This window comes from Mesoplodon bidens, assembly GCF_964165515.1.
Source record: "Mesoplodon bidens genome assembly, chromosome: 6".
In the NCBI taxonomy this organism is placed as follows: Eukaryota; Metazoa; Chordata; class Mammalia; order Artiodactyla; family Ziphiidae; genus Mesoplodon; species Mesoplodon bidens.
The window spans coordinates 111,141,237-111,167,099 of NC_138162.1; the positions used below are offsets into that span (position 1 = coordinate 111,141,237).

A 25,863-nucleotide genomic window follows, 5' to 3' on the forward strand; every position below is an offset into this window, starting at 1 on the left:
ACCCTACCTTGGAGGTAGAGTTCTCACTCCACTGAGGGGCAAACCAAGGCTCTGAGAACTCAGCGATCTGTTCCAAAACCTAAGCCTATGGCACTACGGAACTGAGAAAAATGCGTTATCTGCAGGGTTCAAGTGATGCGTAAGGATGCCCCACGGTATTTCCATTTGTTACAGTGTGACATGAGGTGGAACAGGATGTATAACATCACACAGAACAGTCCAGCTCAAAGACCCTCGCTTATCCCATGGCAAAGCTGTAGTTTTACCTTTTTCATAAGCTTCATTACAGCATATTTTCACAAACACATAATTTCCTCGTTTGAAGGGTTACTATACCCAGTCAAACTGCCTTCATTTTTAGTCAGAGTGACGTTGGGTCAACCACAAAAGAGAATTTCCAAACCTACTAGGTTAAAGAAAAAATCGTGGATGTTACGGGTTGAACTGTGTCTCCCAAAAAAACATGTGAAGTCCTAACTAACCCCAGTATCTCAGAACGTGACCTTATTGGAAACAGGGTAGTTGCAGAGGTAATAAGTGAAGATAGAGTCATACTAGAGTAGGCTGGGCCTTAGGTCATAACGACTGGTATCCTTTTAAGAAAAGGAAAATTTAGACACAGACACAGAGAGAAGGACGCCACATGACAACAGAGGCAGATACGAAGTTATGCAGCTGCAAGCCAAGGAACGCCACGAACTGACAGCCACCCCCAGAAGCTAGGAAGGGGCAAGGGAGGGTTCTAGCCAGGGTCTCAGAGGGATCACGGCCCTCTGGCACCTTGGTTTCAGACTTCTGGTCTCCAGAACTGTTGAGAATAAATTTCTGTTGTTTTAAGCCACCCCACTGGTCACACTTTGTCACAGCAGCCTTAGGAGGAAACTAATACAATGGGCTGATGTACACTCCAAGGTACTGCCCAACTGAGGCCTCTCTGACATAGAAAGCCTGAAGTCTGAGGTCCTTCTTAACTGTAAGCTACACAGAACTGATCCCATCACACCTGGTTTTATAGCAGAGATGGGAGCTGACTACAGAATGGAGAGCAGGGTACCGAGCCACAGAGGCCAGGTGGAGGCCAGGTCTTCCACCCAACAGGCAGAAGTAGTAGGAAACCGTCCTACAGAGAGACAGGGTACCCTAAGGAACCCCATTACAGGCAGAATTACCAAAAACAGACCACAGGTATGTATTCCAGTCAAATCAGTAATTTCACATGCTCAACAAGGAATTAGTCTCCTCTAGTCTAATCTTTCCAAAGTTTATCAGCTCCGGGATCGAGCGACCTCTACCAACCTCAAGGATTAATAATATAATATTATGAAACTTCGAAAATTACAAATGGGCCCCCCAAATTAGTATACTAAAAATGGATTACTTCATTAAATAGTCTTACTTATGTGGCTTCAGGTGGTCATCAGGCAGTTAGGGAAGAGTACAACGTGAATTCCAATCAAAAAGGAACTTGTTATACACACACATTAAAGCTGAGAAAAAAAGGACACAAAATATCCCAACCATGGACAAATCACTTTAAAAATACCAAGTTTTTAAGTACAAACATCTGACAGCTTAGAAAAAAATAAGAAATGGGACAGGAGCTTGGATCAAACAAAAAACGTCTAGTTTTACTGTAATTTGGGCTGTAAATAGGAGTGAGACAAAGCACTTACAGACAGTTGTTAAAGTACCAAGTGAACTCTTCCTCTGCTCTTTAATTCTCCAGTTTTTGACTGGTTTTGGTTCTGCCTGAGCCTACAGGAGACCAGTCGCCCACAGAACAGGCATCCAGCTAGAGAAGACACATCTAAGGTTAACAGCTGGACTACAAGTTAACAGATGCCTCCTTTATGAAAAGCAAGTAACTCATTATTAATCTACCAATTCCCACCTGGACTTTAGCTACCACACATAGAAAACAGACTAAATAAACCTCTACATACTTCCAGTTTGTGTAACATTTCCCAGGCAAGAGATTAAAACCACCGCCTGAAACAACCAGACCCTGGGAAATGGTCACCCGCAAACGTCTCCCCAAATTGCTAAGGCTGTTTCCAAGGTTGCAATAGAGACAAGGTTGCACGGAGACAAACAATAAAGAGCATGAGAAGAGTTGGGTTGAAATAGTGCTGTAAGAATGTTGCATTATGAAAATGGGATAGTGGAGTAATGAGGTAATGAAACATGGGGTTAGAGAAGTCTTCTGGAACCATGGACTTCGCACTTTGGTTTAGAAGTTTGGGGTACATTCTGTGAACAAACAGGGACCATTGAAGGTCTTTCATCTGCTGACAGGTTCACAGAACTAAGATCTGTCAGTGTTGTTTGGAAAGGGTGTAAAATGGCTGGTTAACATCTTTCTTTACTGAGAGGATTTTAAAGAATTGTTGCATAGTTACACCATTTATACGTAATATTTTCCTTATCAACTAAAGGGTGGTAAACTCTTTATCCATCAAAAGTTTATACGTGCATATTTCGTAATAACATTTTTTTCCTTTAAAAAGCTCATATAGGGGCTTCCCTGGGAGTCCGCCTGTCAATGCAGGGGACACGGGTTCGTGCCCCGGTCCGGGAAGGCCCCACATGCCACGGAGCAACTGGGCTCGTGAGCCATGGCCTGTGCTCTGGAGCCTGTGCTCTGCAACGGAAGAGGCCACAACAGTGAGAGGCCCGCATACCGCAAAAAAGAAAAAAAAAAAAAGAAAAAAAAAGCTCATATCAACATTTTAGATTTTTTTGGTGCTAGATAATATGTTTTGACATTTAGACAAAACTGTTTCAAAAGACTGCCTACCTAATGTATTTTTGAACATGGACAATCCACTTTTTATTCAAGCATTTATCAATATGTAAATAAATTACAAAGTGACTATAGTTTTCTTCCTGGCTTCACTTACAATGAGAACTTACAAATCATTTCATTTACAATCATTTAACAGATACACAGTTCTAACTGCTTTAACAATATCACATTTTTATTTGGAGGATTTACTTTGAACACCTAAGCAAGGCATATTTCTACGTGTAGAAAGAGGGTTGGATAACAGTTAAATAAAGAAAGAAAATTTGGCCAGGTAGAACCTTATCAATGCCTGATACAATTTTCAATACTGTGGGCCAGGTAGAAAAAGCTGTTAATATCTAACATTTAGTAAGTAAGTGTATCAAAGCTTTATTCTCAGACTTTACATGTATTAAGTCTTAATTCTCAAAACAACCCTGTAAGGTAGTAATATCCTCCTCCACAAAGCTGTTCCTGATCTTTCTACCCAGAATAAGCCCCATTTTACCTGTGAGGAAACCCAAGAACAGAGTGGTTAAATAACTGTAACCAGTTAACAGTTGGTCCGGGGCAGGCTTGAGACCCAGCACTTGGCCTCCAAAAGGCATGATCTGAAGGCCCGGGCTTCTCTGGCCCTCCTTACAGGCAGTGCCTCATCACCACAGGTCAGGCTGTAGGAGAGAGAACTTGGAAGAGCTCTCTTTTGATTTAAACTACTACCTACCTATCCTTTATTGGAGTCATTTCAGATTTAAACACTTGGGTTCTCACTTTCAAATCTGAGACTATGAGTATCACTGTGAAGACCAATACTAGCACTAACTTTTTACCGGATAACGGTTACACTGTGCTGTAGAAGTGGAAGGGACCAATTTTAAAATAATATTTTTAGGTAACACAATTGGATCCGGTGCCCACCTGCACAGTGTGGCTAGAACACTGGTAAGAGGTATGCCTTGGGGCTTCCCTGGTGACACAGTGGTTGGGAATCCGCCTGCCAATGCAGGGGACATGGGTTCGAGGCCTGGTCCGGGAAGATCCCACATGCCGCAGAGCAGCTGGGCCCGTCAGCCACAACTACTGAGCCTGCGCTCTAGAGCTCACGTGCCACAACTACTGAGCGCGTGTGCTGCAAATACCGAGGCCCGCGCGCCTAGAGCCCATGCTCTGCAACAAGAGAAGCCACCACAATAAGAAGCCCACGCACCACAACAAAGAGTAGCCCCCGCTCAATGTAACTAGAGAAAGCCCGTGTGCAGCAGCGAAGACCCAATGCAGCCAAAAGTAAAAATAAAAAATAAATATATTTACTAAAAAAAAAAAGAGGTATGCCTTGATCCAAATGGATTGGCTGTGGGGACATAATTAATATTACTTCTGTTTTTTAAATTGACAACAGTACCGGGCAAGGAAGAGAAAAAGATTTTGTTTGTTCATTTGTTTTCTGTGTTTAATCAGTGAGTAGGACTATGACAAAATGAAACTATCTGAAGGGTCTGTTGATTTTTTTAAATTTTGATAAAATGCATATGACAAACTTTACTATCTTAACCATTGTTAAGTGCACAGTTCAGAGGCATTAAGTCCATTCACACTGCTATGCAACCATCACCACCATCCATCCACAGAACTCTTTTCATCTTCCCATACTGAAACTACCTAACTTACCATTCCCCCTTCCCCCAGGGCCTGGCAACCACCATTCTTTCTGTCTCTATGAGTGTGGCTACTCTAGTTACCTCATAAAAGTAGAATCATACAGTATTTGTCCTTTTTTTTTTTACCAGCTTATGTCACTTAGCATAATGTCACCAAGGTTCATCCAATGCTGTATCATGTGTTAGAATATCCATCCTTTATAAAGGCTAAATAATATTCCATTACACATATGTGCTACATTTTATCTACTCATCCATCTGTGGACAGTGGAGTTGCTTCCACCCTTTGGCTACTATGAATCATGCTTCTATGAACATGTTGTACAAATATCTCTTCAAGCTCCTGTTTTCAGTTCTTTAGGGTAGACACCCAGAAGTGGAATTGCTGGATCATATATAATTCTATATTCAATTTTTTGAGAAACCACCGCTCTGCTTCCATGATGGCTACATAATTTGGCATTACCAGCAACAATGCACAAGGGTCTCAATTTCTCCACATCCTCACCGATACTTGTTATTTTCAGGTTTTTTGATAAGAGCCATCTTTTTTTTTAATTGAAGTATAGTTGATTTACAATATCATGCTAGTTTCAGATGTAGTTAGGAGCCATCTTAATTAGTGTGAAGTATTATTTGTTGGAATTTTTTTGTATTTTTTTTATATAAATGATTTATCTTATTTTATATTTTTTGGCCGTTTTCGGTCTTCAGTGCTGCGCGCAGGCTTTCTCTTGTTGCGGAGAGCGGGGGCTACTCTTCGTTGCGGTGTGCGGGCTTCTCACTGCAGTGGCTTCTCTTGTTGCAGAGCTTGGGCTCTAGGCAAGCAGGCTTCAGTAGCTGTGGCTCATGGGCTCTAGAGCACAGGCTCAGTAATTGTGTCACATGGGCTTAGTTGCTCCGTGGCACGTAGGATCTTCCCAGACCAGGGATCAAACCCGTGTCCCCTGCATTGGCAGCTGGATTCTTATCCACTGTGCCACCAGGGAAGTCCCTGTTGGACTTTTTAAACACTATTATTTAAGATTGTATCTATGTCAACCAAGAGTAACTATCATGAAGTATAGCAATTCATTTTTCCTTTGGTCTTGAGAAGTCCTACAATCTGTATTGATTAATATTACTACAATGTCACTAAGTAAGATTTTGGAGCGTTCACCCAAGTGGGCTTATGAATTGAAAACTGAAAAGGCTTATGAATAAGTTTCTAAACACAGTGTAAGCATTTTAACATCTGCAGCAGTATTACATTCTGGAATCCCTGGACGTAACAGTAATTATTTTGATCAAGCTCAGACAGGGTCACCCAGTGGGTTCTTCACATTGGGGAGTCACGTCTGCTTGTAGTCTGGGCAATGTTGTCTGGATACAACAGATGCAATATTGGGAGTCAAAGACTAAGCCAGCACCAGATAATATAAGTAAACACACTAAAATTATTAAAATTATATTAATAAGATCAACCAGGCAAAAAATTTTATCTCAAGTAATGTGTATTTGACCTGTAACACCATACAGCTCCTATTGAAGGTTTCAGTGTCTGATTTTTATTCTAATTATAATTTTCTGTTTTATCTCTCAAGCACAATAGTCTGAGAAGATATTAATTATGTATTAGCCATACAGGTCACAGATTTTGGCTTTGTAAGAAAAAAAAAAGGATCCTCATCTAGACCCTGGTACAGTCTCAACTGGTGGTAATATTATGTAGAGAAACTTTAATTATTAAATAGCCTCCAAATAAATACGTATATTTATTATTTTAATGCTTTAGTAACCTACTTTTTAAAAGCCAATTAAGAATACCAGAAAATGTAACTTAAGTCATATTTGGAATTAACAGAACAAGCATCTTAAAACAGTTGACCATTAAACCTTCACTACTAGACTAACAGGTCTCTATTTTTTAATATTTTATGATTTCTAGAAGAACTTATAAAACATACCGACGTGTTTTGATGCAAACATTTTAGTTTCAGTTTTACTTTAAATCATATTTAGATGCTTTAACACCTTTACAAGGAATTTTTAGACAATTTTAATCCATTCCCAGTGATTATTAACACACAAAACAAATAGAATCCAATCAGTTTTACTAACAAAGTTTTAGTGTAAATCTCCAAATTTAGGTATGAATTTTGCACACGTATTCATTTGGTGGCCTGTACAATTAAAAGACAAAAAACAAGGAGTGATTTTTGGGGGCAGTTATTTGGGGAATAGAAGCCAGCAAGTTCCCTAAGTATGGGACACAGTTTTGTTAAAGTTACAACCTCTGTGAGCACATGTCAAGATCCCAAACTGTCCTAAACCAGATGATCTATTTCTTTTAAGACTTGAAACACTGACAAGGCTACAGTACTTTTTCTTTAGTCTATGAAGGCCATTTTTACCTCAATGAAATTTCATCTGAAGAAAAATTATTCAAAACTCTAGTTGTACCATTTCATTATATTTTAATTTAGTATACTTAGCACAGATCACACTTAAAATTATTAAACGTAGTTGTTACTTTTAAAAGCTAATTTAAATAGAGTTACTTGTTTTACCTGACCAGTTAAAATAGGGTTGACCTGTGTTTGTAGGACACTCAGGCTAAGAACAGGTTTGACATTTTTAAGAGTAAAATAAATGGCTAGTGGGAAGCTGCTGCATAGCACAGGGAGATCAGCTCGAAGCTTTGTGACGACCTAGAGGGGTGGGATAGGGAGGGTGGGAGGGAGGCTCAAGAGGGAGGAGATATGGGGATATATGTATACATATAAGCTGATTCACTTTGTTGTACAGCAGAAACTAACACAACACTGTAAAGCAATTATACTCCAATAAAGATTTTTAAAAAAAGTAAAATGAGACATCTGACATGGCTAGCAAATCCTAAAATATTACATTAAAATATAAATCGAAGTTTTAAAAGGAATTGTCTCTTTTATGCTCCAATCAATAGCAATTTACATTATACACATACATACATACATACACACACACACACACACACACACACACACACACCCTCCCTCCTTTAATCTAATCCGGAGAATACCTTATCTAAGTAGAGATTTGTTTCTTCCTCAGTCTCTAGTCAACAAAACACAAGCTCCCTCTTCTGTAGTACAAAGCTGTTCCGTGGGCAGGACTACATTCCCCGGCTTCCCTTTATATGGGCGTAGTCACAGGGCTGTTCTCCCAGTGGGATGATAGCACCAGTGATGTGAGTCACTTCAAGCCAAGGCTTTTAAGAAGCAGTTGTGCTTTCTCCATATTCTCTTTCCTTTCTCTGGCTGAATGCTGAGGGCGCTGAGTCCCGAAAGGATGCTAAAGCCATGATCAGCCAGGACCACCGACAGGAGACCATACACCTCTGTGTTAAGCCACTGAAATGTTTGTTATTACAGTTAGAGAAGAAAAACACTGTAATACTCAACATACACATTGTATATTTGCTGCCTTTCACATTTAACTAACTTGGACTTAATGTGGACATTTTCCCAATCCTAAAACAAAACAAAACAACCCTATGAAAACAGACTGTTTATACTGCTGAAAGCCGTCTGTTTGTTCTACCCATCAGTTTTTTCCTTGACAACTGGCTACTGTTGCTCTTTTTTCCATTTACTGTACACTCAGATGAATTTTAATTTAAAGCCTCACTATAACTACATTTCAAATGAGCCGAAATTTCAAGCCATTCCTGCTCCATATATGTAGTTCAAGGGCTGATGTGGCATTGAGACATTAGCTCATTCCATCCAATGATTATGTTACAGAAGCAGAAATTTAAAAGTGGATTGAAATAGCCCCTCTTCACTTCTTTATTGTATATAAAGGCCAACAAAGCATGAGAAGAATAACTTTCACTTAACCTTGAAATGCTGTACTATCTCCACAACTAGAACTTCGCAGAACAATAGAACCTTGACAACTCCAAGAGCTGCATCTTGACACCATCAAAGATCCAAAAACATGTCAGTTATGCCACAATGCACGCTCTTGTAACATGGATTGTTTCACACATGACTGGCAAAATGAGAACGACAATAGTATAATGGGGAAATAGTTTTGGTTTGTAAGTGATCCTTCCCAGCATGTTAATGTTTTGAAGCTATCAAGGGCAAGGTTTTTCACAAATAATAAAGACTTAGGAAAAAACAAGAATAAGAAGACCAGTGAGAATCTTACCAAAATACCTTCCTTTGGTACAAGCAGGGGCGGCTGGTTTAGTGTCTTCCATATTCCTTATGCTTTCCTCTACCTAGTGATGCTGTGGGCACACATGAAGGCTAAACCCTGGACCAGAGCTTTAATTTTGGTGAAAATGGCCTCCAGTAGAAGCTAATACCTACAAGAATCTACATATCAAAAAAGTAAAAACATGTCCCAGGATAAAATAAGGCCTTGAACCATCTGGATATGAAGCTGAGTGCAAATGCCCCCGATACTACGGTGTTAATATTTTTATTTGGATTGTCATTGTTTTGTTAGTGTTCTGGTTACAAAGTCACATGGTTTTAAGTAGTCTAGCCTTAATCCTATTTTTCCCACAGCCCTGTTGTTTTTATTGTGTGATTTTACAGAATGAGAGGGTTTTCAGGAATATCACATTATGGTAGATATGATTATACCACGAATTGAGAGAGTGAACTACAGATGCCAAACAAATAGAATGACACATTCCAATCTCACAGGGTCCTATTCAAAATCTTGTAACATGCCTGACAAATACCATCTCATTTAATCCTAGACTACATCTTGAAAACTACCTAAAAATTATGTGGTCCCTATCAAATAGTGGAAACCACAAATACGGTCCACAAATGCTATAAACATGTTGTAATTCTCTATTTTTCCAAATTTACAACGTAATTGCTTTTAACTTCAGCTTCGTTTTGATAACTTTTGTTTAATTTGTGAACAGAGTAAAAAGTCCTTCACGTAGCTTCTCTTTTCTTCCAATCCCAAAACGCGCCATCACGCACTAGGTCTAAGCAAAGCCATTTGAGATTGCTTAAATTTTGAATACATAATTCCTCTATTGGAATGCATATCTTCTCCTTCAGAGACAGCTTTAATGAAAACTGCCTTACAGAAGGCAAAATGGCAGCATCCTAAACATACAGGGCTATTTGTAACTACTATTATAACAGGGCTATTTATAACTACTATTTAGTTTACTACTCAAAAGCTGCGTTCCTTATAACCAAGCAAAATGACAGATTTGGAGTTCTGTTCATTTTTATCCAGAATCACAGAAGATCCAACCCAGTGTACGGTGTGCCTGCCCATACATCCTGTGTCCCTCTCTGCCAGCTGTTCTCTCTCCTAGAAGTTCTGACCTTGAGCTTCCGAGTTACAAGGAGCCTGGGTTTTCTCACCACTGCCACAGTACATTCCTAGATGGAGCTCAAAGGATGTTATTTTGGTGTGTGTAGATTTTAGGGGTCCCTGTTGATCCACTGTACTAAATATCTTACAGCAGGGAAGAGTAAAGCTTGTAAAACCCCTTCCCAACCCCTCCCCTAGCTACTCCTCCCCGTGAATCCATCAAGCAAAACGTAGTTAGGTCATTTTTCTTCTCTGCTTCCTTCATTCCTGTCTCTAATGACACCTATTTAATACCTATTAGGACACTTCTCCCCTTTCATTCACCAGTTTGTTCTTAGGAATCCTATCCTTGGCACCAATTTTAACAAATATAACATTTCTGAAAATTTGAGACATGAAATTCACTCTGAACGGAATATCAATTTTCCCAACATAATGAAATGCCTCTAACCTGGCACTTTTAGAGCACCAACAGTGATCATTTGTGTTAATAATGACCTTGAGGTACTTTAAACTTCCAAAGAAGCTTCTGAATCAAAAGAATATTCAATTATATGCTGTACAGTTTTAATGTAAAATGCCTTTACAGTATTCTAAACCTTAAGTATAACCCATATGCCATAGTATATGGCAAATATAGCTACCATTTGATTAATACACACTTTCACCAACCATTCCAGCTAAGAGTAAGGTCCAATCAGAGACTGTTTAAATACTGGTGTTCCATTAACATCATCATCAGAGCTTCCTTTATCCATTCCACCCCTCTATATCTGATACGCCTAGTGCTCAAGTTCACACACACACAAAAATATTCCCAAGTGATTCTAATATAAACTCCTTCTCCCTGAGAACTACCACTGTAAATATTGGTAGAAATCAGCCTATAGAAATGTGGTTCTCATCCCTGTCTGTGCACTGCTTGGGAATCTTTCTGAAAACACAGGCTTTTAAAAATAGATTCTAAGGCCCATCCCAGACCTACTGGATCATAATCTCTTATGGTAGAACCCAAATATCTGACTCCCCAGGTGACCCCAAAGCACAGTCAAGTTTGAAAACAACTGCTTTATAACCTTAAGGAAAGAGCTACTACTCTTGGTATTTCCAACAGGTAAACAGAGAATCAACATATGGGTGCATCTTGTCTGCAGAGTCTAATACACTAGAGCTGAAACCAGAGGTCTCAAAGGACCTCAGCGTGTACATCAAGAGGCCCCAGTGGCTCAAGAATATCATTCCTCCACTTTCAATAAGCCAAGACAGGGAAGTCCCAGAGTAAAACAAAGTAATTAGTGAGAAGAGGCTCCGGATCCTTACAAGAGATATAGAAAACTGCATATATTTTGCCGTCAGTGAGATCTGGCTTCAAAACTTTCCTCCACCAGTTACCAGTGACTTAACAGATTACTTAACCTCTCTAAACCCATTTCTTCATCTGAAAATGGGCACAAAAAAAACTTACAAAAATTTAAACGAGACATTTGAAAAAAAGAATTTCTAATATAGTTTCCTTTCCACCTTAGTAATTTCTATGCATCCTCCACTCTCCTTTGAGTCGTACACTCTAACCTGTTATATTAGCCCTTATATCAGGTTATTGCTGTTACATACAGAGAACACATGAGACATACTTCAAATTTGTTCCTCCAACACTAACATGAAGTTTAAACTCTGTCTACTGACAACCAGCTGAATACCCACCAGTATCTAGATTCATAGTAACTTCTTCAGGACAGAATTTTTTTTTCTTTAACTCTCAGTTCCTGATTCCAGTACAGCAATGGCTCTCCAACTTTAGAGACCTGAGAATGACTAGGGAGCTTGTTTAAAATACAAATCCCACCTCCCACCAGCAATTCATAATTGATTCAGGCAAGGATTCTCAATGGCCACTGAAACTATTAGGTAAAAGGTTGTCAGGAAATAGGCCTTGACACCTTGCCAAAAGTCTTACTCCACAAGTTACTTACTGACTGCAAAGGGGAAAATGTACCTTTATACAGAAGAATCTGGCAGTCAGAACCCTAACCAAGAGATAAAACTTAGCATCACGAACAGTGAGATGAATCAGTTATAATGTGATATGATGCAAATATGAAGTGGAAAGCAGGACTTCTGACAACAGTATGTAGTCTGAATATAATCAAGCCCCTAGAAGCACCTTCAAGTTTACCCGGAATACAGAGGGCAGATGAAACCTGGAGGAAACAATCAGGCGATCCAAAATATGGAACATACAAGAGAAGTGGCCCAGACTCTGCAAAAGTTAACATCACGAAGAAAAGAAAAATTTAAGAATTGTTCTAGCGTTAAAGAAACATAAAAGCAATGCTGATTAAGAAATTTTGATTAATCCGTGTTAGGAGGGAGAAAACCTATAAAAGATATTGTTGTCGACAAATAAGCAAATCTTAACGTGAAACAACTATTAGATGATTTTCTTGAATTATGGAATAATTATGGGATTACCATTAATTTTCTAAGATGGGATAATAGTATTATAGCTATGTAGAATTAGTCTAATTATTTAGTATTTGAGGCAAAGTATGGAGAGGTGCAACCTCATGATACATGTTAAACACACATAAAGCTATCTATGTTAATTACAGAATCCAGGTAGTTGGTAACGGGTGTTCAATATACTCCTCTATTTCCCTGTATGCTTAAAAGTTTCCATTATAAAGACAGCAAAAATACACATTCCCTGGTCCAACTCCCTGAGGTTCTGATTCTTTAAGCCCATAGCAGACTCACAAATCTGCATTCTAACAAGCCCCAGGCCTATCCTAATACAAGAGGTTCTCTGACCACTCTAAGAAACACAGCCAAAGAGAGAAAGCAGAAAGCGCCTTCTGTCTGGAAGGGCCTGGGTTCCTAATTTCTTGCCGGCTCTATTTTGTCACCAGGCTTTCCAAGCCAAGAATTTGGTGTCTTCCTCACCTCCGCCATCTTTCTTCATGTGTACAATATGTTTAAGAGAGAATGAAGAAGCGGACACAATGGTAAAAGAGAAACTTTCTACTTCATGTACTTATGATTCTTTGAGAGCATCTGGCCAGGGTAAACAATAACTATCAACTCTTCCTCCCTTCCCAGGGTGCTGTGAAGAAAATTGATATGTTTACCTTTCTGTGAACTGAATATTCAAATTTCTTCCTAGAAATGATTTGATGAACATATAATCCATGCTCTGTATATTAATGACCAATATAAAACAGAAATAGCTTTCTCACAATTAAAAAGAAAAAAGACCAAAATATTGCATACAAAACAAAAGTTATTTTTAAAACCACTTGCTTGATATTTCAGGATAAAAGCAATATACACGTAAAGATACTTTTTGTTAGCAATATGCAAAATACCTTAGGATACTGTCATTTGTTTTAAAGTATATTAAAATATAGTAATGCAATATACCAAGATCTACCCACATTAGACATACAGAAAAGAAAAATCTAAAGCTGAATTTTATGTACAAATGTGTTCTTGTCATAATATACACTGAATCCTTCAAGCAAATCACGTCTTTTCCCAAAATTCAACTTAAACCAAAAAAGTACCTATACCTTAATCTAATAAAATACAAAACACAAAAAAAAGCTCACTTAGAATCATTTCCTAAAACAGCTCACAACTGACAAGAAAGCTATTAAAAAAATTTTACAAACATTAACTTTTCAAAGTTAGAGAATACATATCAAACGATAAATTGCAGTAGATTTTGAGGTTCCTCCCCAATTAGAAATTAATCTAGGTAAACGACTCAGAAAAACCTCCAAAATATATGTTAGATATATGCATTGCTTTAGCTTAACCTAACAGTAAAAAATTTTTAAACATAGGATTATAAAAGGACACCTTAACGTAATTTTAGCTGAAATTGCAAGTTCCCAAAAGTAGCTAATAAACCAGGATACCAAGTTTCTCAGAAAGTCTTGTCTGCTATAAATTTTGACATTAGGTAGCAATATATACAAAATGCCTCTATAGGTAGCAAAGTGATTACAAGTGATGAAAAAATTTTAAATTAGTAAGTCAAAATAATACATGATAGGACTTCAAAGCAGTTCCTGAGAAATCCACATTTTTAAATATTTTAATTGTTCAAACTAGAGTCTGAAATTCCTTGTTTAAAACTTCGGAGTGCTAATACCTATAGCACAATAGACTTTCTAAAATTGAGGGACCTGAAAGATCAATCAGTTTAACTCCTTATTTGATAAATATGAGGAAATGGAGGCCAGAAGTTTTTTTGAACTTGCAGAATGATAAACCTGATTTCTTAACTCCAATGTTCCCTTTATACTATTGTTGTGTCCTGTGGTGTTTTTCTTTGTTTTTGTTTTGTTTTGTTTTGTTTTTGAGTATCTCCAGTAGTGGTAAATAGTGGATTGTCTTTCGGCAAAAAACAAAAGTCAGTGAACTTTTTAAACGAGGCTATATTTTCATGATTTAAAAAAATTAATTCTTTGAAATTCACAATTTCTGACTGGGAACTAGGTAAACAGAGTATCACAAGGAGTAAAGTTTTAACCACAATCTTGTTTGCAGAAAGCACACTGTAAATCAAACCAACCCATGATGAAAATAGCAACAATTGAGACAGTTTCTTTCTTTTTGCATCCCACCTAATCTTTCCAACTCTCCAGAATTTATCCATTACATAATGCTTACTAATTGGCCTTAGGAGCAAAGCAAATGATGTTAAAAGACAGAAATGAACTGTTCATGATTTCTGACATGTGCCTACTAGGTTTCCGGAATGCTAGCCTTCTACAATACAAATTTGGTGTTTCGTTTCTAGATCATTCTGGAAATACTATCCTTCAGCACTGTTTGCAATTTTACTCAAAGTGTGCCATTTTTCATCACCTTCCCTTGAAAATTCACCATAGATGTCAAGTTTTTACTGTTTCTGTTCACTCAAAAATGAGAAATGATCTTCAGAGATGCTTTCTTCATTATCGCTCTCCTTTAGGTAATAGCTTGTTGTCTAAATATAACTCTTCTACCCTCACAACTCATCATGTATTTCCACGATTTTTCAGGTAAGGGGAGGAGGAAGGGAGTAACTAAATGAGACTTTATGTTGTTAAATTTATCCCTTTTCTCCTTGATGGTATCAAAGCATCTTGCCCATTTCACGATTATAAAATTATTATACTACATTTTCTTCTAGTGTTTTTACAATTTAGTGTTTCATGTTTACACTTTTAATTCTTTTAGAATTTTTGTTTATGTAAAGTAGAGAGCTATTTTTCCCCCAATTGTGTAGTCAATTGTCTCAATATCATTTGATAAATAATCTTTTTTTCCTTCACTGATTAGGAATGCCACCTTTACTATCTACTGAATTCCCACAAACCTGTCAATTTCTCTCTTTACTCTGCTTCAACACCTATTTGCTTGATTCCTCTGCCAGTGGCACATTGATCTAATTACTGACACTATAGCACATTCACTTCTTGACAGAGGAACATTTTTCCCAACATTTTTCTTTTGAATTTTGAAAGGTTTTTTTGACTACTCAAACACATTACTTTTCTCCAATCAATTTTCCTCAAGTTTCCCCTCAAAAAAATCCCAGAGTTTCTTTTGAACCAGAATTCCATTAAACATATGGACCAAAATGGGAAAAAAAAAGATGTTTACAATATAGAGATTCTCATCCAGTAATAAGCCAATACTATATAAAGTCTCCTACACACACGGACACACACACACAAATACACATATACAATCTTTTATCGTGACTAGGACTGGTATTCTGGCCCCACGAGTGAATTTCCTTATTTGAAAGGTAACATTTCCATTCCTAAATCACAACATCTTAGAGCTAGAGGAACATTACAGATCACTTAGTCCAACATCTCTTGTAATCGTGTTGTTTACCTCAAGCCTACTTAAGAGAATCATTTCAAAATTAATTTCCCTTTTACATGCAACGCAATCATAAACCTGCTGTTTGAATCACATAAAAGGCAGAGAAGTGAGCTACATTTATTGAAGAACGCTTTGAATTTAGGAATCCTTTTAGAATAAGATCCATACTTAGGCTCAAAGAAAAAAACATACACTTGACAGCCCCAAGTACTGTATTTAGACAATCATGTTTCCAAGGTAAAGTCATTTTGTTATGGTGTTGTCCAGGAACCAAGCTTCACAATACCAAAGCATTCCATTCCTAACTGTTCCATCCTATTTATTAAGAACACAAACCCAATAACAATCTCGAAATGGAATAAGCCTGAAACCCAATTCTAAAAGTGCTTCTCGAGCCTGGCTGCCCATCTGATCACCTGTGGAGCTTCTAAATATAAGACTGCTTGGGTCCCACCTTGGAATTCTTCCTCAGCAGGTCCAGCAATGCTCAGGCATTTTTTAAGCTGCAGTAGGTTCTATTCTCAGCCAGAGTTAAGAACCGCTATTCTAAAATATTCAATAAGAACAAAGCCCCATAATTTTCCAAGTATCCCTACACTGAGGGAGGGTGGGGGGGAGATAAGTTAAAAAAGCATCTTCACCAGCCCAGCAACATTTGCTGCTGATTAGAAAGAGCTGTGTCCCTATATTACATCAAAGTCTTGAAATGGAAAAAAATGCTAAAACAAAGCTTTAGATTGTTTGCAGGCTGATGACCCCATTATGGCAGGTGAAACACCGCTTCCTTCCTCTCACTTGAAGGCAACCCTCTCCATCGCCTCATCTCCCAAGATAAAGAACAGCTGACGTTCACTTTAAAAATGGCAGATAACATTCAGATTTTAATCTTAATTAAAATTTTTAAATCTTTAAAACATACCCATAAAAACAAATACATAAAAAGGGAGATTAATGATTCGGCTGCAACGTCATGACATTACATGAAATTCTAGTCAAAGAACTTGCTTCTTGACTGCAGTGAACTGCCAACACACTAAGCACCCCCTAAAAGTAGCACAGAAGCAAAGAAAAGCCGATACACCGAAGGAAAAAATTTACACACAAAAACGCAATATGCAAACCTGCTTCTAAGCTCTAACCCCTCCAAGGAAACGATCTCACTTTCTAATAACAACTCATTGTACTAAACTGAAGCCTGGTGAGACCCCTATTCCTGGTATGGGTGACTCACAGACCCGCTATCCCTGGGAAAAGCACCTGAAAAACAGAGCACATAAAGGGAGACGGTAAGTCCCACGTTAAGTAATTAATTAGGGAAGGTAAAGCATGCATTCAACAGACCTTAATCACACAGCAGCGCTCTGCAACACAAGGTTCATGAAACCAAATCATCCGACAGGCAACTATTCTTCCATGCTCCAATTCTGGCCCAGCCAAAAATATTTTCTTACATTCTGTGAAGTCATTTGGTGAAAGAGATGTCAAGTATTTTCCATCTTGATAGGAAAGGCAACATGCATAGAAATTTACCACCTTAACGTCAAGGGAAACTAATTTTTCTTAAATAAGCACTGTGCTTTTGTTCACGCGAGTCAAATACTTTTACATTTAAAAAAAAAAAGCATATGAAGAGATACGCTTCGTGGTTTAATGCAATCAGTTTTGACAACATACTTCACCAATATCCTTTCTTAGAAATGTGGCCCAAATCAAATTCTTAGACCTTAACCTTTATGTCACATGACCACATGAAATAAAATTTCAGGAGTAAATATGATTAAGGGAACAAACTGTAACCCCAAAAGATGTGCAGAAAAAACTGAGATGATGTATGTTTATACACACTGACAAGTTTGCCAAGAGATTAAAACAAAAAAAGAATAAATGCCTTTCTCCAAAGCTTTTACTTATGAATGATTTCCATGCAAGCCACATGCCTAGCAGGTATTAAAGAGCAGACTCTGCTCCTGGAGTATTTCAAGTAAAACAAGCTTACTGAAAAAAAATAAAATCCTTCCTCAGTAAATATTTCTTTTGAAGTATAGTGCGTTGGAATAAATAACTTAGATGAATTAGCATGTCTTTTAATACCTCAACTTCACAAAATATTTAGACATATATTCTAATCTTGAAAAAGGACCAAAAAATTTAGACATAGTAAAATCACAGGCATCTTTTCAAAAAAAAAAAAAAAAAAATATATATATATATATATATATTTACCACTACAGACTCTGAAAGTTCAATAAAAATCTGGAAAAATAATACACTACCCTGTTTTAAACAATTATAAAAGCTAAATTCATATTTAAAATGTACTTTTCAGTTTGTCCACAACCGGAACTTCTACTACTTTACCAAATACAATTAAGGTTTAGGTCAATGGTGGGGGATTATTCTTCCTAAAACATCTGTGAAACAGGACTCCAACTTCAGTATGTCCGAAAAGTTTACTGCTAATAAATATCTAGGATGGATTACATCAGAAACAATTCTCTCAGGAATTTTAACCTGACACCAAGGTTTTGATTGCCCACATCTCCACGTCTAACACGGAGAGATAGGTGACTTTCGGTACAAGCCTACTTATTAATTAGATGCTGTTAAATTTTACTACTATTTCAAAATCTCTCCCCATACTTTTTGTCCCTCTCCCCTTCATACCTTTGCATTTTACCAACCTGCAAGAAACCAAAAAAAGGTAGCCCCCATGTTAAACACACTATCTTTGATTCAGTATGGATTGGGGAGTTTTTAAATTTAGATTTCAAATTCAAAACATATGTCAAAATTTTCCTTGGCCCCATAATAGGCTCGTAATCGCTAAAAATTAATCATCTTTGTTTCTATTTTATTCCCTCTCTTCTTATAAACCTATCAGCAGGAAATAAATTATCTGCAGACAATTAGAGCTAGGAAAAAAGGTTGCTTGGTTCAATCTAGGAACACCAGTAAACAACCCTGAGAGGACCAGGAAAATCAAGAACCACTCACATGTCCCCTATCCTGAATTTGCATGTAAATTCTGCAGGACAAAGTTCTTGCATGCTCTTGTGATTCGACTTAATTCAAACCCCATGCTTTCTGAAATGTTTCTATTTAAAATTCTGAACAGAGACCCAGACAAACAATTCAAAACACGCTGAACTTTATTTCAGTTAACCTGAGTACATACCAGTAAACTGAAATTCTGAGCACCTAATATCTCCTACTAGGAATAGGTGCCTGAGCAGTGTAGGCAAAATGTCTTCTCACAGAAGCAACGTACCTGAGGAGCTCTGTATAATTTCTCTTCAGTAAGATTTTTTTTCTTGCAAACGCTCTCACCCACAACTCACTGTTTGCAGAATACACTCAAGCTGATTTAAGTTGGCGGGCACAGATTTACCAACGTTTTAATGGAATCATTTCCTTAGTTTAGCCAGTTAGGCTAATTAAAAAAAAAAAAATCTGCAAGTGGTTTTTGAGGGATTCACCTGGCACATGGGAAATAAATTTACAAGGGAAAGAGCCCCAGGGCTAAGCTTGGGGCTTGTGTAAACATCAATCACCTGCGCACTGGCCTGGCTACCGAAAACAACGTTCCACCAGAAGAGATGTCCAGGTGGCTAAGTGATTTTCGGAGGTGAGAGTTAAAAACAAACGCTTACACCTATCACATATTATACAATTTTACCTGTCACTAAGAAAAGGGCACGTCTAATCCAGCAAAAAAGTTATTTTTCCTTCAAGGAGAGCAGCGCTTTGGAGTCCTTTGCTGGGGATGGGGGTCGCAGGAAGGAGGGAGGGGGCGTGGAATAAAGGAGCACTGAAAGGAGAGGCAGCCAGGGGGGTTGCACAGAGCCCCACACAGGCCACTGCGGAGAGAAGACGGGGAAAGAGGGGAAGGTGTCTCACCGGGGCACAAAACCGAGTGCAAAACCGGCTGGAAGAAGGAAGGTTCCCCCAGGAGGCGAGCTAGGGTGCAGATAAAAAGCGCCAGCGCCTGGTTACCTTGGGATACAGGGGCAAGGGACCACGGGAACATAGAGATCTAGAGAGACAGAGGGGAGGGAGGATGAGGCAGGGTCTCCGCTAAGTGCGAACCAGGAATGAAGACATACAGCGGGACTTGGGCCTCCCCGGGCCAAAAGGCGTGGCCAGGGATCCAGACCGCACGATGGTCTTTTTGAGACGCCAGGGGAAGTGCGTGGCAAAGCCCTCCTTCAAGACCCCGTGCCAGGCCTGTCCGAGGGGCCCACCTGCGGGGCCCCTCGAGGGCGGAGCGCACTCCGGAGGGCTCCGGCCTCGCCCGCGGGGCCCTCTGCAGGGCCAGGCCCCCCGCCCCCGCCCCCACCCCCGCAGTGCTCTTACCTCCACACCTGCCCCATCTGCAGCAGGTGGATGACCGTCTGCCAGATCCACACGGAGAGGCGGCAGAGGCGCTGCGCCCCCGGCGTGGCCGGGACCCCCGCGCCATGGCCGTAGACGGCCCCCATCATGGGGGGGCCCCGGCTGCTGAGCCCCTCCACGGCGCCCAGCCCGCCGCCCGTGTAGTCCTGCACGAACCAGCGGAAGCTCAGGCTCTGCACCAACAGGGACGGCACCAGCACGAAGAAGAGGGTCAGCCCGAAGTAGCCGTAGTCCCCCTTGCGGTAGTAGTCGAGGGCAAGCCACAGGTCGGTGCCCACGTCCCCGAAGAAGACTAGCAGCGCCAGCACGATCCACAGGCAGTCGAGCCACGGCCGCTCCACCTGCGGCGGCTGCGGCCGCTCGGCCGAGGGCGTCGGGGGGTGGCGGCCGGCGGCCGCGGGCGGCTGCAGCGGCTGGTCCCCCCCGTCGGCGGCGGCGGCGCTGCGGCGCGGCGTCTTGCCCAGGAGGGAGCGCAGGCAGGCGGAGCGGCAGCCCCAGTAGCACGAGGACGTGTTGCAGCAGTGGCAGATGTGCAGCGCGCTGCTCTCGCCGGGCTCGCCGCCGTCGCCGCCGCCGCCGCAGCCGCCTCCCCCGGGCTCCCCGTCCTCCTCGCCGCCGCTGCCCACCGCCTCGTCCAGGTTGTGCAGCTGGGCGAAGCCCACCCCCACGCCACCGCCATCGGATTTCGCCGCCATCTTGACTCTCTTCCCAGCTCCGGAGGTTGGGGGGGGAGGGACGGGTGGGGGGGGGGAGAAGGCAGGGAAAGGGGGGGAAACGAATGGAGAGGAAGGGGGGCGGGGAGGAAGCGGGGGAGCAAACGAACGAGGGGGGAGTGGGCCAGGGAACCCCCTCCGCTTCCGGGTAGTTGGCGTCACTTCCGGGCGAGCCCCCCAATCGCACGGCGCCCGCAGCTCCCCAGCCCTACCCTCCCGGCCAAGATGGCCGCCCTCCTGTGCCTCAGCTGCTGGGCGGGGGACCGGGGGGTTCACCCCGCCAGGGCTCCCCTTCCCCTCTTCCGTTGACCCCGAAACCCATCAGGTTGACCCCTCGGCGTTTCTGAATCCCGCTGGGCCGAGTGAGGCGGTCCAAAGTGATCCCTGGAGGGGGCAGTGCCAGACGTTTTGGGGTCCCCTTCCTCAGCGTCGCAGCTCACAGCTTTCCTCCTGGAGAAACGCCCCCTAACACCCTCCCGGCTGCTGGCGGAGGGGCGGGACCTGTGAGGGAAGGGGCGGAGCTAGTGCAAAGCAGGTGATTACGTGTCACTTCCGGTAGATAGGATGACCTCATTGTGTAGTTAGACGCCCCCCCCATCAAAATGGCTGTGTCTCACCTCTTTGGCTGTTTCTTTTCCTTTTTTGATTTTTTTCTTTTAAATTTGTCTCCTTTTCTTATTTTGAGGGTCTTTAGAAATTGTGTAAGTCAGTTTAGATTCCCACACACAACTAACTGATTCTCACTTCTATTTAGGCAACTCCCTCCTCTTTTACCTCTGTTGATCCCCTGATTTTCTTGTCACTGATAACTTTACCATCTTTTGCAATAAAGTTTTCCCCATTCCCTTAAGAAAAGTGCAGGCAAAAATCCAGTGATAACCAGCCTGATTGGGTCTTGAAAATTACAGCGAAGACTGAATTGGCATATTGTGACCTTGAGTGTATTTTCTTCACCATTAAAATGTATTTCTACCAACTTTTTTTTAAGTATGCAGTTTTTCAATTCTGTATTTTCAATTTTCAATTCAATTCTGTGATCTTAAGTTGGAAAATTCAGAACTAGCCAGGGTTTAAGCTGTGTCAGTTACTTCTTCAAGCTTTTGGATGTGTGAAAATTGCCTTTTAGAATTTTTTTGGTGCTAAGGATCTGTCAGTAAACATGGCTTTAAATAAGTGAAAATGTTATCATTGTGCTATATCATTAAAATAGGTGCAGGGTACACTACTTAACTAACAATTTACAAAAGTGAGGCAGCGCTGAATGGATTTGAATTACAATGATCTTCTAGTGAAAGTATATTTGAAGCCAGATAGAGAAAGCTACATGGTCACAATTGATACTGATCAGGTGAATAGAACATTTTGGAGTTAAAAGAAAAAATTTTCTAACCCTGAATTTTCTCATTGACCTCTCTGGATTTTTGTGCTCATTTTTCTGATTCTGTCTACTTCTTCCTTCAGTAAAACCTTCTAATCATGCCAATAATTTTCCTTCAAATGGGACAAATTAGGTAATATTTGTATGGCATTGAGGTTTCAGGGAAGAAAGATGCCTTTGAAATGTTCAGTATCATTATTTTGAGATATATAATATTTAACACTATAGCTCCTAGTTAAATTTTTGGGGGTGGCAGGGCAAGGTGAGGATTCCATATTTTGGTACACAACTTTTCATGGGTATTTATGCCAAGCTAAAACCTGTAAAGACTTTTACAGAAAGTACTCAAAGAGAATTTTTACCTTTGCCATTTGAGGGGGGAGGGGGGGAAGAAATAATCCAAAATCTACTTTTGGAAACATGTCACATAAGGGTATCCTTTTACTTCACACTATAATTTAAGCCTCCTTGTTCCTATGGGCGTAAAACTTATAGCCAGCGGGTAAGGATTACTCTGCATTTAGATGAGATACTGCTTCTTTCTTTACTGAATTTGAGTTAATAACACCTTTAAAAGATGGCATAGTCCCAGTTCCACTAAAATAATAACATGAATAATGTGAACAAGATCGTTAACCTCTTTAAACCCCAGTTTCCTCCATTATATAAATGGGAATATAACAGTGGCTTCTTTGAAAAGTTGTTCGACAGGGCTTCCCTGGTGGCACAGTGGTTAAGAATCTGCCTGCCAATGCAAGGGACACGGGTTCGAGCCCTGGTCTGGGAAGATCCCACATGCCGCAGAGCAACTAAGCCTGTGCACCACGACTACTGAGCCTGCGCTCTAGAGCCTGTGAGCCACAACTCCTGAAGCCCGGGTGCCTAGAGCCTGTGCTCCGCAGCAAGAGAAGCCACCGCAGTGAGAAGCCTGCCACCACAACAGAGAGTAGCCCCTGCTCACCACAACTAGAGAAAGCCCGCTAGCAGCAACGAAGACCCAATGCAGCCAAAAATAAATAAATAAAACAAATAAATTTATTTTTTTTAAAGTTGTTGGACAGGTTAAAGATTATAGTCTATTCAAAGCTCTCAACACAATGCCTGATAGGTAGTAAGCACTGGATTAATGATAACTATTATTATTATTACTTTTGCTATTATTGTTATTGCTATGTTCACATATGCCAACATATAGTTACTTAAATTCTATCATCCAGTAGATTTGGTATCTCTAATAAATGAAAGCATTTTCAAATACTTCTAGGAAATAGATGCAATTAATTTGTTTTTAAATACACTTTCTCTACTTGAGCCTGTGAGCCTGTGAAATGAGATAAAAACGCAAGCAGCAATGACATATTTATGATTTTCTGTTTCTCTGTGCCCTGAAAGAACATAATCTACTAGTGAAATTAGCTAAGTAAATTACGGTCACTATATAAGGCGGACAAATGAGGCTAAGTCAAAAGGGTTTATCACAATTGAAGTTTAAAGTAGATATATAAGATTCACAGACTGTCAAGTGATTTCAACTTTACATTTGCTGTTTCAACAATTTTACCATTCTGCCTTCTATGGAAGGGATACTTTGTAGAACCCAGGAGTTTCTAAAATTGAAATCAATGATGATAAACCTCTCATGAAGACTCATTGAAAGGTTAACATAAATTTGGACTGTGCTATGAATGTACTTTTTTTTTTTAACCTAGAATTTTGGAGCAATTAGATGTCCAAGCCAGTCCAGCATTTAGCACAGTCCTGAACACATAGTGAGCACTCTATAAATATTGGTTAAATGAGTGAATTAATTACTTTTTCACATAACTGAAATTTACCCTTTGAAATGGCTTTCATTGCATTACTTTACATTTTATGATGTAAATCTTCATAAACTCAATTGATATATTACAGAGATATCTCAATTCTTTAGTAAACTGGGGGTGGGGAAGGGAATAAAAGAAATGCATTACCCACTGGTCTGCTTTCTTACCAGCACACCAATTAACCCTTTCTTGATGATTTGCCCTTAAGGTAGCCTTATGCTAAGAGGCTCTGGCTGTCTATGGGCCTGCTAAAGAGGCACCCAGGCCTACTGGTCACTTTTGCTGTTATTGTTGTTTCTAAATAACAATTTTTTTAAGCTCTGCCTTTCATTATTCAGTCAGTTAACAACTTTGGCCCCTGTTATTTCCACTCGGATATAAGCTGGGAAGCCAAACTACAAAAGATGTTGGAATAACATGTAAAATAATAGTAAATAGATTTTTAGAGCCTCTTCTAGGAGTAAAGTGAAACAGATTTAATATATGGAAATTGTGGCGTACATTTTGGCTGTTTAGAGAGAACTGTGGGGTTTTTTGTCCCAATTCTCTGTTATTTTCGGAAAGGTAAAGAGGGAAAGTTAGTGTCAAATGCTGTTGTGTGTTAGTCACTATCCCAAATATTATTCCGTTTAATCTTACAGCAGTCCAAAAAGGCATGAGCATTAGTGTCCCCATTCTAATGGTCTAGAACGCAGGCTTGAATCAGCCTCATGACACCCAGAGTCTCACCCTTAGGAGGTAGGGTAGGCATGGATTAGACTCTAAAGCCTAAACCACTTACTCTACCCTTGCCCTGCGCCAGACAGCTATTGGCGTCTTGAAATGAAGTCAGTGTTACTGGTTTAGTCACTGGGGGGACCCTATTATGTAAGAGGCTGATACACATCTGAGAGACAGGACACTTGAATTCCAACACGAGGATTTGCCCAGCAAAAGCATTGCAAAGGGGCTTCCTACATTCTTCACAAGATTTTCCTAATTTGAGCCTAGGTAGAGCCTCACAACCAGTAGGGGGATGTCATCCTTATCAATTCTATTCCTCGTATCCAATTGTCTTCTATAGAAATAGGACTTCTTTGAGCACTGCAGAGTAAGCACAGAGAACCCATTATCCTGAGAGGCTCCATTTCTATATTTGATGTTAAGAACTGAAATGTTAACAAGCCCTCTCACACATTCCTGCTGGTGTTACAAAATGGTCCAGCCTCTATGGAAGGGCATTAGGCACTATCTATCAAAATTGCAAATGCAATCACCCTCTGAGGTAGCAGTCCCTCTTATGGGAATTTATCCTACAGATAAACATGCACATGCCAGAAATGACATGCGACCAAGATTATCCATTTAGCGTTGTTTATAATAGCAAGAAAAAAGATGGGAGAGAAAAAAAATGAAGTGTCAACCCCAAAGGAGACTTGTTCAATTAGTTAGATTGTGGCATATCTACCCTACAGACTACATGCAGTGACATTGTAAATTTACACTTTTCTTTTTTAGGGATATAGAAAGAGTTGCAGTATACTTTGTTCTCCAAAAAGAGTAAGGTGCAAAGCAATACAGCTTGCTATGTTTTCTGTAAGGAAGGGGAAGGGATAAGGTTATCTATTCTTATTTGCTTGTATTTTTCCAAAAAAATAAAGTAATACCTATAGGATGGTGGTAGTGGTAGGAAGAAATGGGAGGGATGGGAGAAAGGCAATAAATGTTTGAGGGAGGGTTTTAGTTTTGAAGGGGGCAGAGTGTGCACACACATGCAGGGCTGCAGAGACAGGTAGGAATGAAGGGGTAAGCACATCTGTGTTTTTGGACAGCAGCTCCACTGAGGAGTACTTTGTAAGTGTTTCTGTCTCTTAAGAACTCTGTCATCTGTGAATTGACTTAAACCCTTCTTGAATTTTCTTATATT

The 25,863-nt window shown here is 40.1% G+C and overlaps 1 protein-coding gene across 2 annotated transcripts in view; it reads right to left on the minus strand.

The window, feature by feature from the left end:
- The window catches only part of XKR6 (XK related 6), a gene marked incomplete at its 3' end in the record, with an annotated part of 280,121 nt that extends 259,372 nt beyond the window's left edge, over nucleotides 1–20,749 (minus strand). Inside the window, exon 1 of one of the 2 annotated variants that reach the window (XR_014016036.1) lies at nucleotides 20,005–20,091. Coding sequence is in view for 1 of the 2 variants with exons in the window: in XM_081236663.1 (XP_081092789.1) it covers nucleotides 20,005–20,738 (734 nt within the window). Of the gene's footprint in view, nucleotides 1–20,004 lie in introns of both variants that reach the window. The other variant, XM_081236663.1, reaches the window with a different exon arrangement.
- Nucleotides 20,750–25,863: the final 5,114 nt, after the last annotated feature.